Genomic DNA, 16632 nt, shown 5'->3' with positions numbered 1-16632 from the left:
ACAGACATTTTCGAGTGATGCTGTTTTCGTGATTTGACACCAAGGCTCATCCTAAGTGCACTAATAGGCTAGCATGTGGCGATATTTTCGTGTGTTGTTAAAAATCCAGTCAAAGCAGTGATTCGCGAAAATAACAGCTTATACAAGTATACATCATGGCCCCTGCAGGCTTGTGAAGATGTAGAACTTGAGTCTGCTGCTACCATTGACCAAATAGAGATAGGTTTTGACACAGAATCTGTTCAATTTGGGATGTTGGGGTGAAAATGAGTTTAAATACATACTGATAACTGAGAAATTATACCTGTGTCTACAGAAGTAGAGCAGTCAGATATAACTCGGGTTTGAAATTCTCAGCAAATCTGCCTGGACTGCCTGCCATGTCTGTATTAAATGATCTCGTCTAGCATTTGTAATAAATGAAAATGTACAATTGGACATTTTTGCAAAGGTGTGTATACTTTTATGTATTTGATATAAACTCTGCTTCTTTTATGTAGACAGTTGAATAATTAGTATGACCAGTGCATGGTTGTGTGTGTGTGTGTGTGTGTGTGTGTGTGTGTATGTTCTTTCCTCTTATCTCACTCTGTATTACTCAACCAGTCTTTTGTGATATGTATTCAAATTTTATGCATACATTCTTTACAAAAGTTGCCCTTAACAACTACAAAAGCTGTGTTCAGACGGAGGCAGTTTTAGTCGGAGTAACTTCGGAGGAAGGGTCGGAGGAAGCTCGGTCGGAGTAACTTCGGAGGATAGGTCGGAGTAGTGCCTGTCTGAACAAGGTCGTGGTAACTTCCTCCGATCGGAGGAACTTACCACGACCTCTTCCTCCGAACGAGATACTCCTGAGTTTTCTCAGGAGTATCTCGCTACCACGACTAGTCGGTCGGAGTAAATTGTCCATGCGGACAAGCCCTCGGAGTATCTATGAACTTACATGCCTTACGACCTATAGGTAAAACTTCCTGGGTCAAATCGCAATGTTGACATTTTGCGACTTCAAGTGCGCGTGTAGTGCAATTCTAACCTAGTCGATGGCGACAAAGAAGCTAGCGCTCGTGCAGAAATTTCTGTCAACAAGAATGGAGAAGACAAATAATGTCACTGGTAAAAAAAAAACAATCCCATGGTCGACGAATGCAGCATTACCACTTCCGGAAGTTACACCGACCCTCGCAAATAAATTGGTCGGAGTTTCTTTCCACGACCGTCGTGTGGCCACTAGGGTCGTGGTAAGATGTGCATTAATTTGAATTTTAATTGTCGTGCCATAAATTTTTACTCCGACTAGAAATACGTCTGAACATGGCTATTGTCTGCCAGAGGCTTGCCCTACATAACAACAACTAAGTGAATTCCTGCCTTTGGAACATAATGGAGGGAAGCAGGAGAATGAAATGCTTCACTACTAGGCTGTAGGAAAAGAAACATCCATAAATTGTAAACCATTATGGTCTATCATGACATGTAAACTGTGATATACAGAGCTGCTGAGAGAGATACCCCACAAGGAACTTTGTATATGCAAGCATGGAAACTAAAGGAGCATGTTGTTTTGAGGGGTAATCTGAAATGTTCTACCAAGGTCAAGTCCACCTGGATGATGAAAAAAAAACAAAAAAAAAACACACCAAATGTAATGATGATGATGATGGTGGCGATGGTGATGGTGATGATGATAATAATAATACTGTCTTCGCCACATGACCTCGGGATAAGGCATACCGCTTTGCTTCTTTGTTGTTGACGTTTCAAAAAATGTTAACCTTAAATTGGACTCTACTTGTAGGACTTATTCAGAAATACCAATGACACAATCCTTATTGTGCCTCTTTAGATGGTGGTTGATCCTTGTGTGAAACTTGTGGGGAGACAAAAAAAAATCAATCATTTTTGGTTTTCAAGGGTGATGCCAGATGACGTACAAGATAATTAAGTGACAAAAACAATCATGATTATTGCAGTATTCATCAAACTCTGCAGAATTTTTTAGTGGCCTCTCACATTACTTCATTAATATTCAGACCAATATACTTCCCAGAAGGGTGACTTCCACATGTCAAGTGTTTGCCAACCACAAACATTCAAACTTGGATTTCTGGAGTCAAATTACTACAAATGACACACACTTTATAGATTTCAAACTTTAATGATTTAATTTTCTCCACAATAAAATCTGATTACAAATATAAGAAAATATTTGGAAATCACTTTTGCATCTTTCGAACCCTACGTATATCAATTCAAGTATATAAATATAGAATTTCCCAATAGCAATTTCATACAAAGATTCATCAACAATTTCTATATTAACTAGAGCATGACAAATGTGCATAATGATATGTAATACATATATACCTCTGTGTAAAATGGTACTTTCATAATGTATCCTTAAAATGTTGTGAAACACTTCAAAGATTTCAAAAACAAGAATGTACATATTGCAATGGTTAACAGTAATTTTATGCATATTGTACACGTAACTGCTGACACATTTCACCTGCAACATTTTGAAATGCTATGGTTTTGATCCATAGACATATATTGCACAGAGGTGTCCTACTGACTTCTTCCTACTAACGCCTAACGTCAGTGATCAAACTTTTGTATAGGTTCATGTAGGGCCTACATATTTCCTGTACCTTCATGCAAAGCTCAACGATTATTAATGAATACAAGAACAAATTTCAAAATCAGAAATTCTTATCAATCTTTGATACAGCTGTATATATCCACTATCAACATAGCGTATGTGAACAAGGGTACATATTAGGATGACAAAGTTGATAGAGCTTCTTTCAAGTAAAAACGGGACTGATCCTGTAAGATAAAAACAGTTTGCAGGAATGCATGATATGGAATGGCATACAGTGGTATGAAATAATTTCAGCACATGAGTGAAAATGTTTATCGCAAGGTAATGAGGACACAATGGCAACCTTTCCATTAATATGCTTTCAAGACACGGCATGCAAACAAACTCTGACAAGCTGCACAGCAAATAGACTCTAATGGCAAACTTCCTTCACACACATCTATTTTACACCCACATGATTAAAGCATACAATTCAATACACCTTAAATGTTTTTTCATATCAAAAGATTTGTACTTCATATTTCAAAGTCATTCTGCACTGCAAAACATTTAGACAAATATACAATGTGTACTTACAATATGAAAGTGAAATGAAAGAGCAGCATATCAAGACATTTAATTTTGTTCAATGATTTTCTCTGTAATAATTTTGGTATTTAATTATTGTATAAATTGGTTTGCATTTTTTCCTTACTTTTTTTTTTATGACACAGAAGTATGAACATAATGCTCCACCAAAAATATTCAGCACATTTATATCATAAAGTTGTTAATTAGACTTATGCCAAAACATTACCAGCAGTTCCAATTTAAGATACTGTAGTTTTTATCATTTTTTTCCCTACCTAGTACAAAGTTATCACTGCTCAAATCTCCTTTAACAAATGGAAAGAAATAATAAAATGGCTAGTACTGCAAAATTTCAATGGTATGATGTGAGCACCCAGCATATGGCAATGAATACATTATACGTTAACACATAGGCCCGAATTCACGAAGGTGGTATAAATGAAACCATGGTTTAAACCATGGACAAAAATCATAAAGCGCCAAGTGTAGCACGGAATATTTCGTTACGAAATTGGTCATTTCATTGACAAAATGACCGCATCTTTAACAAAATTATCATTTCGTGGATGAAATGTTCATTTTATTACAAAATGTCATTTCATTACAAAATAGTCATTTCATCGACAAAATGACTGATTTCGTAACGAAATATTCCATGCGACACTTGGCGCTCCATGGTTTTTGTCCATGGTTTCATTTATACCACCCTCGTGAATTCAGGCCATTGAGTTAAAGCCACAACATAGTTCTCATATGCCCACAGAACTGTTGATTTTTGTTCCTAAGTTTTGTTCTTAAGCAAATTTATGTAGTAGCCAAAAAATGTTTGCCAGAAGTATGACGGTCTGAGAGCTTTCCTTATCACAGATGCTACATGATTTGTTTTTTTTTTACAATCGAGTATCAATACAATTGGCAAACCAGGCAATAGTAGTACTCACTGATCTTCTGCACTAGAAGAACTGCATGAAGCTTGTTGGAAATAACTGCTAGGGCACGATAGATTGTCACATATTGTCCTACCTGCCCACTATGCTAAACTGGAGGGGGCTCTTCTGGAATAAATGCTGTGTACTAAGATACACTACACTTTTGATCTCAAAATACTAAAAAAAAAACAGACAGTTCATCATCCTGGCAAATCGCATCAGCCAGGTATGTTTTTTGGTGGACCCTTTTAATATGTTGGAAGCAAATTCCAAACAGTGGAAGATGAATTTTGAGCCCTTCTGAGAACTATGTTTTGGCTTTAAAATCTTTTGAGAACAACACTTTGAATGTTGGCATTGTGCATTTCAATTTACAGCAAATGACTATCATACATGAAGAGTCATATTTTGTTTTCCTTTATTTTTTTCAAAGATCTCTCAGTATTACAAAGTCTAACACAAAAAGTAAAATGTCCAACAAAAATGAACGCAATAACAGTACTGCAATGATAAATTATTGAAATGGATGGAATGATTTGATAAATGGCACAGCACAAGAAGCTTAATTGTTAAGTGCACTGACAACCAGGTGAAAGCTCTATGATAATGCATAATTACCGGTATGTACAATTTGCTTTGACCACTACACTTTTTTTTTTGATACATGGACACGGTCACAAATATCAGGAAATAAAATCAACACACTGAGTAAAATTAATATTACGTTGCACAAACATAGTAACATATATTGTATAATTTTGTTAAGTTCATGGTTTGTTTGTTGTTGATATTTTGAATTACTTTGACAATTACTGCATCACTTAGAATTGTTACAGATAAAGCTGTTGGTTATGTCAACTCACCATCAAATACAAGTTAGAGTTCCAAAATATGTATTTCTGAAGGCTAAGTAAAGTTTTCTCTCGATATCCATCTATACATTACAATAGATCATATGACAGACCTATCAATCATAAAATCACAACTTTCCATGTCACATAGCCAGGTTCTGTGAACATTCCAAAACAACCTGAGGTACAGTCTATCAACTTAAAATTTTCTTTCTCATATACAGGCATATCAAGTATTGTTCATGCCACATATTTTGCAAGGTTTTTATTTTTGCCAATTTCACGAGTTGGTGCTATTCACAAATTTAAAAACATGCAAAAATATTAACTTTGATCCCAACATGAATATGACGTGTATGCACACTTTTCTCTGACCAGTACTGTACTCCACAATCTCGCAAAATTATCAAGCAGTCCCGATTCGCAAAAAATTAGACCCCCTATTTAAGACACATGGTATATACAATACATGTACAAAATGAATTTTTGAAAATATATCAAAATAACTAAGACAATGTCTCTGAAAATAATTATATATCTCTTGCTTTGGGTACAAAAATAGCTTCCCATTCAGAATGAAATAATCAACAATTACAAGAATAAGACTTTTACATAGGAGACGAATAAACCAACAGCATTTTGTACCACAACAAACTACCTACAAGCAGCAGATTTGACCCTTGACCTGCTGGTCATATTGATGCTGTCCTTCCCATCATACCTTGCAATCAGTGCCCCCTGCTATGAGTGGTGAGAGTGTGATCTCCAACGCTGTAAGAGGTAAAGGAGGCCATCTTGTGATGGGACCCATACAGGCTTGTGCCATGAAAATCAACACAAATTTTGGGAACTTATCTATAACCACCACTGATATGACATAAAAATTTCTTCAAGATAGCTGTGCGAGAGAGGACGACCGTTGAGCTCTACTCAGAGTATTCATGGTACATGTACAAACAGTGCTTATCGGGATAGATACAGGCATGTATATCTGCATTATGAAGATCTTTGAATGATTTCGGCAAAATAAAACAAAACAAACACATAAACCAAAATAGTCATTATGCAACTGCATTTAATAAATATGAATTTGTAGTATATCATGAACCTCATAATTACTGCTGGTCACTGCTTGCCGCAATGTTCAATAAATCTGCCTGTATAAAAGGACACTCAAGTTCTGATATTGGGCTGGTAAAATATTGAAACACATGCCCTACTTGACAAACTCTGTTTCATATAAACCTGCTTCAAATATGAAGAAAAAAAAACTTCACAGATTGACAAAACAAAGCAATAGGGAGTAATAAATGTATCAACACTGCAGGGGCAGCTTATGATGACTGCAGTAAGTAGAGTTTGATATTATTAAATCAGGCTTCTTTTTTTTGGGGGGGGGGTGGGAGTGGGGCAAGTGACTTCAATTTGAGTAACTATTTTTTTTTTTTTTTACCGACTTGTTCAATCAGGAAATAATAGGAAAGATTTAACTTTTGAAGCAATCTGCAGTGTAGCAACCAAATAATTGTAAAGTGGGCAAGAATCTGATCACAAAATTCATGATGCAGATGATAAGTGTGGACAAAAATTCACCATTCTGGTGCTCACTCTCATCTCTTCTTAACCATAAAAAATGTGAAAATTTACAAGGGTACTAGTATTCATCTATCACTTTCTATCAGGCTATTCTATGTCACGTTTTCAGGGCCAGAGGCTTATTGTTCCCTGCAGCTTGGGGCAAGTGAATTGAGGCAAGAGAAAAAAAAAAACAATGAGGGCAAACACAATTTCTGACATCATACCTCCCAACTTGGCAAGACAGAGAGAGAATGACAAGCTGTAGTTTAGGAAAGGCATTTGTCGATACCGAACTAAAATCTATGCAATGAAATAAAAGCTGCCCCTAAAAGCATTGTGCAGCCCTCTGCATACCTAAACATTAAAGTTATAAAACTTCTTCCCAATCTTTGGTTTAGCTGACCCTAATTTTTCTGAGCTTTATTGAACTAAATGATGAAAGGATGAACATATCTTCTTTGAAAAGTGACATGCATCAAGTACTGTAATGAATGGGAAGGATAGGATATCTGTGTCCTGTTACAATACTCTACAGAAATTGACTCATGGAAAACATGATTTGGGCTACATTCCCCAGCCTGCTTGGCATAAGGGTTCTAGAAGGAAATTTTGCCCCCAAATAGAATTTTTGTTCATGACATAATTTTAATGAGTTTTAAAAGTATTTCATATGATGCCATCATAATTTGGGGGGACTTTTCAAGCCTGCAAGCCTTAGGCAGTTTTGCTGGGCAGCAACCATTCACAGGAATTCTTTTAAAAATGGACCTTATCATATCATGACTACTGACATATGAAGATAGTTCGATCAATCCTAAAAGTTAATAATTTCAATACTCAAATGATATCTTTGTTGAGAAATTGTTATCATCGACAATTCTGTGCATGATAGTGACCTACAGATATAATTGCGATAATGCATGCTTTAATTGTTACAATTGTTTGTACGTAAAAACTGACTTCAAGAACCCATTCCAGTTTTCATGGAAGGGTTTGATATGAGCTTGAGGTCTGTTAAGCTCATCACCTAAACATCCCAGACCTCGTATTTCTCAAAATTTACTTCCCCCAAGCATCAAAACTCATGCACACAAATTATTCATAACGTGTATCATAATTTTCAGTACCTCTTAAAGGACAATAGACGTGTGGATTGAGTGAATGCAGCAATACTACTAGAACACATCAGTGAGAGTTTGAGGAAAATTGGACTATCCGTTCAAAAGTTAGGAATTTTTGAAGTTTGTGCTCAGTTACTGCTGGATGAGAAGACTACCATAGCTTGTGACATCACATGCGTAGAACGATATAAGACGGATCCAAAATGTTCAAGAAATCTGAGAATTGTGTCACAGACAGACAAGTGCAAAGACTGAGAAAACACAGGGCCAATTTAATGGATTCACAACTCAGTGAAATGTCGATGATTCTACCTCACAGTTTTATGGTTGCATGGCAGTTTTATAATAACATTTAAGTCATTATCGCTATTGCTCTGTGAGCTCATCTTTAAAAAAAAAATCTCATCATGTTCATTATCATAAAAAAAAAATCACCGATGCACCAAGAAAATAACAGAGCCTGTCCCTTTTATTGTCAGGATAGGGCATTCAAAATGCTATGCTGTACACCTGCATCATAGAGTAGTCCCATCAAACTAAGTGTTCCCAGAGATATTTGGTCATTGCAAAACAACCGCTTTGCAAGTCGTTAGTATGCCCAGCAGGGCAAACCACCACCAATGCGTCTAATATAGGGAACTACAACCATAAACACTGATTCAGATTTTAATGGAATGTAAATTTTCTTTTGCACACATCTTTTTATTCCTTCTACAACCTCTGACACCTATATTACCTGACATTCAAATTCACCAGGCATACATGATTAACCTCAACCATAATTCTCATGAACAAATATATGTCACATCCGGTATAACTGGAGTGAAAACCAAACAGCTCGCCTGTACAGTACATGTGCAGAGCTGGAGTGAGAATCGTTGTGAAAATGCTGTGCATGCAGCCATGTGCATGCAGGGTTAAGTGGTGATACACATGACAAGGCGTCGGCGTTTAGAATCCTCGATCCACCATTCCTATACAGAATTTATCAATAATATTTCCTGTGGCTATCAGAAATGTTACAATGGACCGCAGCTGACAGTTTCATGGAATTTCAAAGCCAATTATGGAAGAAAAGTATATAATTTCATCTATAATGTAATCCCAGATATATGTTTGGCTTTTGGTTTTACATAAATTGAACTGAAATACACAAGTATAAAAATACACCGATCATGCACTGATTGGGTTTATTATCACTCCAGCCACCGCTAAATACCCGGATGTCCGATCAGGAGAATACCAGAACAGTCTAGGGTCATCAGGAAACTTGCATTGCTGCATGCATGCATGCACTAAGCCACATCTTCTGTATCACGTCACACATGAGTACATTGCATCACATAAAAGAGACCGAATGTAGCTTCTAGAGAGGAGAGTGACATATCTCTTACAGCTCTCATATTTCTATTAATTTAGAAGGGTCTCTCATTCTTTTTTTTTTTCCCTGGGGGGGAGGGGGGAGGGAAAGGAGGAAACACAAAAACAGTTAACAAAATATCACTTGGTACCAGCAAACAAACTCGATATGTCACCTCTAGGTGATATCAGCTGCCCTGGGTTTTGTAATGATGAAGTGTCGACACTGTGTTGTGCTGAAGGCAATCATGGTGGTGACCGGAGAATTGACTCTGGAAGTATCTTGAGATAAGAGACAGGCAAGTCTTACCTGCAGCATGTAACAAGAGCACCGATGAGAGGGGAGATAGAGCAGGGGAATTTTACTGTTTGAAAGTTGAAAGTATCTTGAGTAAGAACAGCTCAAACTCTGCATTTATTAACAGTTAAAAAAAAATGTGTGTGTGAGTGTGACCCTTCCCTTGCATGTGATGATAGCAGTAATAATGCAAAAAAAAAAAGAAGAAAATTTGGAAACATTGTATTTGTGTGCTAGAAAATGTGTACCATTAAATTATAACCATTGTACACTATGATGTTGCATCCTACTAGGATTTCACAAGTGGAACACTTATATTGCAGTGTGTTTTAATCCCCACCCATAAGCAATACCAACAAATGTCTATCATTCCACAAAAACTTTTCTGCATTTCATTTCTATTTTCATTTGTCAAAACTCCTTCACTTTTCAACACCTAGTTTTTTATATGATAAAAATGGCGTTCTTTTTTCTTCTTGTATTTAACTTCTTCCAAACAGTACTCTTGTATTCTGCTTTGCTATTGATTTTTTACTTCATACAGCCACTGTCTTTAACTCTCATAGAAAAATGACTAAGCTCTGTCCACATTTTCAAATCGCAACAAATGATTATAAATATGAATAAATTATCGTTCGACAAAAATGCTGAACAAATAATAATAACAGGAAAAACAAGCATTTGCATCACTCTTACCCGGTCAAAATTGCACTTTTTCCCAGACGCCAAATTTGATGACTCTGTCACCAAAGTTGCTGGTCACCAAGAAGTGGAAGCCGATGTTGCTAAGCACAACCACATACTCCAGGAAAGCAAAGATGGTGTACACTGAAAAAAGGAAGAGGGCAAAGCATAACAAGCCACAGACATGATTAAAGTCATCACTACTGACCATATAATAAATCAAAGCAGAGCCATTTTTTTTCACCATATGTCTGCATAGTCCTACGATATGTTTACTGTGTTCCACTAGGCATTCTTGGACCTTCCATGTAATGTTATGTGCAGCATTCAGATTACAAAGATTCAATAATCATTCTTTTTACTTTATATTACCATGCTGGAGGTCCTTCAAGTTGTACATACAGAGAATAAAATATTCATTATCATTCATCTAAGAAGTGACCAAATGTAGTATGGAAAACAGAAAAAGAGCAGAAATTTTGTGTTAGTAATTTTTTTTTTGTGCCTGGTGGGGGAAGATAAATTTTGCATAATTTCAATTTTGCAGACAGTCATGACAACATGAACACTTCAAACAGCTCACTGTTGGCACAGCAGTTAAAGGCTTTCGCTGCAGTATACAACAGTAAAATGTAACTGGTCCACTTTATGATGGCATATTCATGTATGCCACAGGACTAGTGAACATGTAGAAAACAACATACAACATTACAACATGGAGCTAGTAGCTCCATGATTACCACAATACTACCACAACATGCTTTCCTTGAACTCACAGATAAAATGGTATCCCTTTAGCAAGCAAAACATATTTGTATGCTGGTTTTTCATGCTACTTTCAGGTTGCACAAAATTCACAGCAATTTCAACCATGTGCAAATTTCCACTTTTACAGTATTGCAGCATCAAATTCTGTCCATGCTCTGAACAGTTCCATATCTGTGAATCAGGGCAAAGACATGAATGTGTTGAAGTACATTCCATCCTATTATTTAATGTCAAAGATATTCATGAAAAGAACACTCAATATTTCTTCCTGGCAATGTAACATCAACATACTGCAGCAAAACCGAATAAAATTGTTATTCTACAACGCTCCGCTTACTCGACTCATAAACATGCAATGATGATGAAACTTGTTTAACAGTAAGTCCCTTTCTTGGGAGATGTGCCAGTAACATGGCTGGAAAATAAAAAATAGGATTACATTATGAAGTTTGTTGCCATAAACTAAGACATCAGAATTTGGTAGGATCAGTTCCAAACAATCATTGCTGTTCTTATTATTTTGATCAAGTGATTAGTCTCACCTCCAGGCTCACAGTACCGGTTATGTCGATAGAAGAAGTACAAGGCTGAGGTGAAGGCGACAATATTGGTGACAAAAAATGACACCTGCCTCATAAACGATCGGTATTCCTTCCCATGGACAAAACATGTGCCAGCAAAGAATTGAAAAAGACAGGAAAGAGCATAAGATTATTTGTTTCAGAGTTCAGGGTACATTGAAACAAAAAAACAAACAAACCAACAACGACAAAAACAAATCAATCTTAAAACATTCAAAATCTTACTTTATCACTTTCGACTCATTAACATCATAGTAAAACTGAGAGGATGAAAATTGAAAGTGCAGATAAGTATGCATGTTACTCCATACATTTGTGAAAAGTGTTTACAAAAAGTGCAGATGAATTGGATGTATACACTTTCTATCAAATAAAAAGCGAGTGGCTGAAATAATGGCACCTTAGGATACTGAATTTCGCAACAGGGTTTTCTTTGACAAATACAATGATATAACACATCAAGAATGCGAACTATTATCTCTGTACGGCGAGATCTTACCGTTCTAGTCGGGGCAGTGCCTTGATTGAGGGCAAGGTTATGAACCATGCACATCACTAGCATGAAGAGCATGGAACTGGCCTGGAACACCACAAAGCAAATCTCATGGATATCTGCAAAAGACATGATCGTCACCATGGTTACGTCATCATCATCATCATAATCACTCATGGAGCATGCACAATTTTGACTTTTGACGAGCAAGTCGGGTCACCCCTCATGCGAGCTCGAGTTGAGCCCCATCCAGTTATACTGTTCTATGGTCAGCATACATGTACATTAAGACACATGGAAAGGTGATTGTCATCGAGTTCTAGTTCGAAACAATGCTCTGACCCTTGCTTTGTTGTACTACGTTTCATTACATGATTCGTTATACAACGTTATGTTAGTCAGCATTCAGACATATAAATCCATCATATAACCATACCATTTTTGTATGGCCATGGCATTTTGGAATAATTTTTCTGTGTCTGAACACCCTAATGGTTTTTTTCATGACTTTCTTTGTGGTGGAGGAAAGGAAAGGAGTTGCGCAGCTATACAGTCAAAACATAATGTGCCTGAAGGGCATTCTCAAACCCTCATCCCCCAAATCAACTTACGATGATTTTCGACTGATGAGACACAAGTCAGTCCGATGAGAGCCAAGTTTTCAATGAGCTCAAAGGCGGTGCTGAGGTTGATCAGCCAGTGGTACTGGCGCCGGTTAAGTGGTATGGAGGTGTACATGGCATAGTGACAGACAATGGTGAAAAGGCGCTGGGAGGCACACAAGGTGATTGAGAGGCGCCAGATGTATGATGACGGGGGCTTTGCAATGGCTGCACTGATTGAAGGCAGGTAGTTGTCCACCTACATAACAAGTGGGGATAAAAACAAGTAATAATGGTAATTTTTTTTCATTAATATCTGTCTTTCAATACATGTACATAAACACATATAATTGCCTAAAATGCAAGTCTCGATACATGTCATCCATAATCCTGTAGTTAGATATCACCCACTTATCCTGAAATGCAATATCATACAATTTTCATATTGGCAATCATGAATAGATAAATAATATACAAGATGCGTCTTTTTCCTGTAACGGGATACATAGAGGGAGTTTCACTGCTGATAAACACACACACAAAAACACACACACAAAAACAACACACACAATGTATGTAATAATTATCCATGCCAACACCATGAAAGGCAAAATGATAATGACTAAGATTTTCCTCATCCTTCAACTACTAGTATACATTGTGTACGTTAATATCTACATGTACAGTGTATAATTCAAGCAGTTCTCCCAAAAAGATTGATGCTGTATGAAATGCTTTTAAAAATTATCAGAACAGATTATTGTACAAGTGCAAAAAGAGATACAGTGTACATAAGGTACAAGTCCATTCTTTTGAAATACTTAAAAAAAAGTATTGGGTATGTTCCATGAACATAGTTATTTTTGCTTTTATCAAGATTGATTTTCAGACTGTCCGAAACATGATTTTATCCAAATACACATGGTAGGACTCTTACTAAGTATGACTTGCAGTTGGAAGATTCAAAGATAAAATTTCCGCTCTGAACTTATTATTTCTTTTTCAGTCACATTGAAGGTGTGCCTTCAGATACCAAGAATCAGTGAATCTACAGATCTCTATTAGTCGATACTTGAAGCATAACTCACCCCACAGTGTGTTGATGTGGTTGACTTGAAATTAAAGACGACTGCACAGACAACACTCATCAGGAACCCTACCAGCATAATGGCTGATGTCACAAGGGAAGCAGAACGGAAGGTCACCACCACCCCGTTGCTCGAAAACCGACCCCCGATATCCATCATGGACAATTAGATCTTCAAGTTTTCAGTGAATGTTACCTCTGGTTTGTCAAGTTACCAACAGCAGAAGGTTCCATTACCTGTCAATGTTTAGAAAATAACATAATCATAAATGCTATAATAACATATGCTTCATTACACAAGCATTCATTCTTTCAATGGAAGAAACTGTATTACAAGTAAAGATTATATTTGATTTTTTTTCCCTTCAGCAATATGATGTTATGTAACAAGATTGAATGAAGGTGATTAAATGATTGGTATTAACATCAAGTTACTGCATTTATAAACACAAGTTATAAACATAATAAAATATTAACAGCATAGAATTTTTTTTCTTCTCTCTTAGTGACATGACCTTAGAAAACTTCATGAATGCAATTATTGGTTTTACTGCCATGCTATTACACAATGACCAACATTGGTAAAGTAACACAGGATGGGTAATTAGGATTCTTATAAGGTGACATCCGCACAAAATATCATCCTAACTTTAAAATATGTCAGACATTGTAGCTGATGAGACAGAAATGGTAACTGGATAAGTGTATGATATGCAGATCAGCATCTCCATGATTCATGCAAACCCTGCAAATATACTCTCTTTTTTTTTTTTGTCTGGCATTTCGACAAAAGGAACAATACAATAGCAAGAAACATGGCCTATTCTATGTCCATGACCCACAAATCCTGTCTCACATCCTGAACCTGCATAAGGATTGATACATTGGTACATAATCAGACAGCATTTACCATCAAGCAAGCAACTTGAGACATAAATTATGGTAATGCACCGTAACTACAGCACTTGATCTGAGAGCGCAGACCTCCGCCAAGCATGCAGCTCATTTCCACCACTGATCTTGTTCTTCCATAGAAATATCAGTGATTTCCACCTATACATACTTACATAGCACTGTGTGCTGAAAGTCCCCCCGATTTCCCGATATAGAAGCCTTTGTTACCTCATAAACCCTCAGCTGCACGGCGCGCCTCACCCAAGCGGAAACTAGAGCATGCACTTTAGTGTGCGCATGCAAACCTCAAATACGCGCAGCCTGAACTCCCAAGTTCATTGACCCTACCTGCCAAAATATCAAATTCAAAAATCCATCATAAATTCACCCAAAAATTCTTAGATCACTACCAAAAGTTAATCATTTGTTATACTTGTGTCATTCTCAACCTTTCCTGCAAGTTTCATCCCAATCTGTTAACTACTTTTTGAGTTATTTTGCACACGGACAACAAACTAAGGAACAAACAAACCAACAGTAACGAAAACATAACCTCCTCCCTTGGCGGGGGTAACTGTTTTGTAGGAAAGCACTCAGAAAGTGCAGACCTCTGCCAAGCAGGTAATTAATTTCCATCCATACAAGCATGCTGAAAATTGCCCAGTTTTTCAATGATAAAGAAGCCTTGTGTTTACTTCATCGGCTTTCTGCTGTGTGATGCCTTGTACAGAACATATGCTTTGGGGCACATATGCAAACCTCAAATATGGGCAGCTTTAACTCCCAAGTTCATTGACCTTATTTGCCAAAAGAAAAAAAAATCCTCCAAAAATTCACAAAAACTACCAACATTCAACATCAGTTCCTTGTGTCATTATGAATTTTCGCTATGAGTTTCATTTAAATCCGTTCAAAACTTTTTTTTGAGTCATCTTGAAAACAGACAAACAGACAAACAAATGTTGACAAAAACAAGTGCCTCCTTGGCGGAGGTAATAATCTTGTGTGAGTGTCTGTGTATTAAAAATGTCTGTGTGTTTATGAGCATGGAAGTTGAGTACCATAAACTCAAAATCTAAGAAATGAATTACTGGTTAGTGGTAAATCCACACTACCAGTATTTTGTACTAATCATTGATGAAAGAGCTTTTCTGTGAAGTACTCCACAAATTACGTGTAGGCCGAGAGAAAATCTGCTGATGGATTGCAGCAAGAATTGCAGCATAAGAGAGGCCCTACCAGCACCTATCATATCAAATATGATCGACTGCTTTTTCCACGTCTGATAAACTGATGTTTGCATCACACCGACAGTAACTCCAACCATATACAGTGTAAGGCATAAATATCCGAAGAACCACCACCTCTGTTCATACGTTCATCCATGGCTAGATTTCAAAATGTCTTCTCTACTTAAAAGCTGTTCATGCTGTTCCTTGTTCAACAAATCATTCCACAACCCTTTATCTTAAAGAAGTTTGCAACTTTGATTTTTAATTGCTATATATTAAGGCGCACTAACAGATCAATAAAGCCAATGCTTGGGTTGCTGAGTACATGCACTATTACTTACTTAGTACTGTAATATTAAATTTACAGTGTTTGGCAATAAAATGTTGAATGTAATTTTTAAAGAGTGATGCATCCGGACCTCACTCACAAATCATTCTGTTCAGCGTTAGCCACATAAAAAAAACAACAACCAACGAGTATTGTTAGAAAATGCAGCATTGGCGACCCTTTCCGTTCGTGTCGGGTTACAGCTAGCCGCTCCCGGTTACAACTCTATCGGCCTCGGTAAGTGCGAGCCAAAACTAAAGAGATGCGATTCTCCAAACAAGGTCAAGGACCACAAAGAAGGTGATTACACTTACCCCACCGACTACAAAATAGGTAGAAGAAGCGCTGTATTTTGCAGGCGATATCGTTTGAAGTTTCAATACCCGTTACTTTTTCAGAGAAGCAATCGATTTTCTACAGGCTGAAGAGCGCGGTGAGACAAGTGTAGGAGGCCGGAGGGTGTGCAGTCACTGCGTTCACGATCATGCGGCAGTGCTATCATAGTGCAGTAGCAGTGTACGTGTGTCTAAACTACAGCGACTATGCACTCCACAAGCGGTATGCATGCAGTGAACGTACAAAATTAGTAAACCGCGGCGCCTTGGTGTGTGAGCCATGCCAGGGCCCTGTTTCATAAAGCTGTTCGTAAAGTTAC

General features: G+C 37.1%; 1 protein-coding gene across 2 annotated transcripts; it reads right to left on the bottom strand.

The window, feature by feature from the left end:
* Positions 1–9161: 9161 nt before the first annotated feature.
* On the bottom strand, positions 9162–16425 carry LOC139743991 (post-GPI attachment to proteins factor 2-like). 2 transcript variants are annotated; one of them, XM_071654458.1, is made up of 7 exons: positions 16292–16425; positions 13525–13760; positions 12446–12695; positions 11841–11953; positions 11303–11411; positions 10005–10136; positions 9162–9320 (listed from the first exon to the last, which is right to left on the bottom strand). In XM_071654458.1, exons 2-6 carry the CDS (start codon positions 13681–13683, stop codon positions 10009–10011), a joined length of 759 nt encoding a protein of 252 aa, XP_071510559.1. In that variant the 5' UTR covers positions 13684–13760; positions 16292–16425; the 3' UTR covers positions 9162–9320; positions 10005–10008. The 2 variants fall into 2 exon arrangements, with proteins under 2 accessions (XP_071510559.1, XP_071510560.1); XM_071654459.1 differs by lacking the exon at positions 16292–16425 and adding an exon at positions 14591–14662.
* Between the last annotated feature and the right edge of the window lie 207 nt (positions 16426–16632).

The sequence above is a fragment of the Diadema antillarum genome, unplaced genomic scaffold (genome assembly GCF_040938485.1).
Source record: "Diadema antillarum isolate AM-2024a unplaced genomic scaffold, OU_Dant_1.0 seq00001126_RagTag, whole genome shotgun sequence".
Lineage (NCBI taxonomy): Eukaryota > Metazoa > Echinodermata > Echinoidea > Diadematoida > Diadematidae > Diadema > Diadema antillarum.
This window is presented reverse-complemented; position numbering and strand designations above follow the sequence as displayed.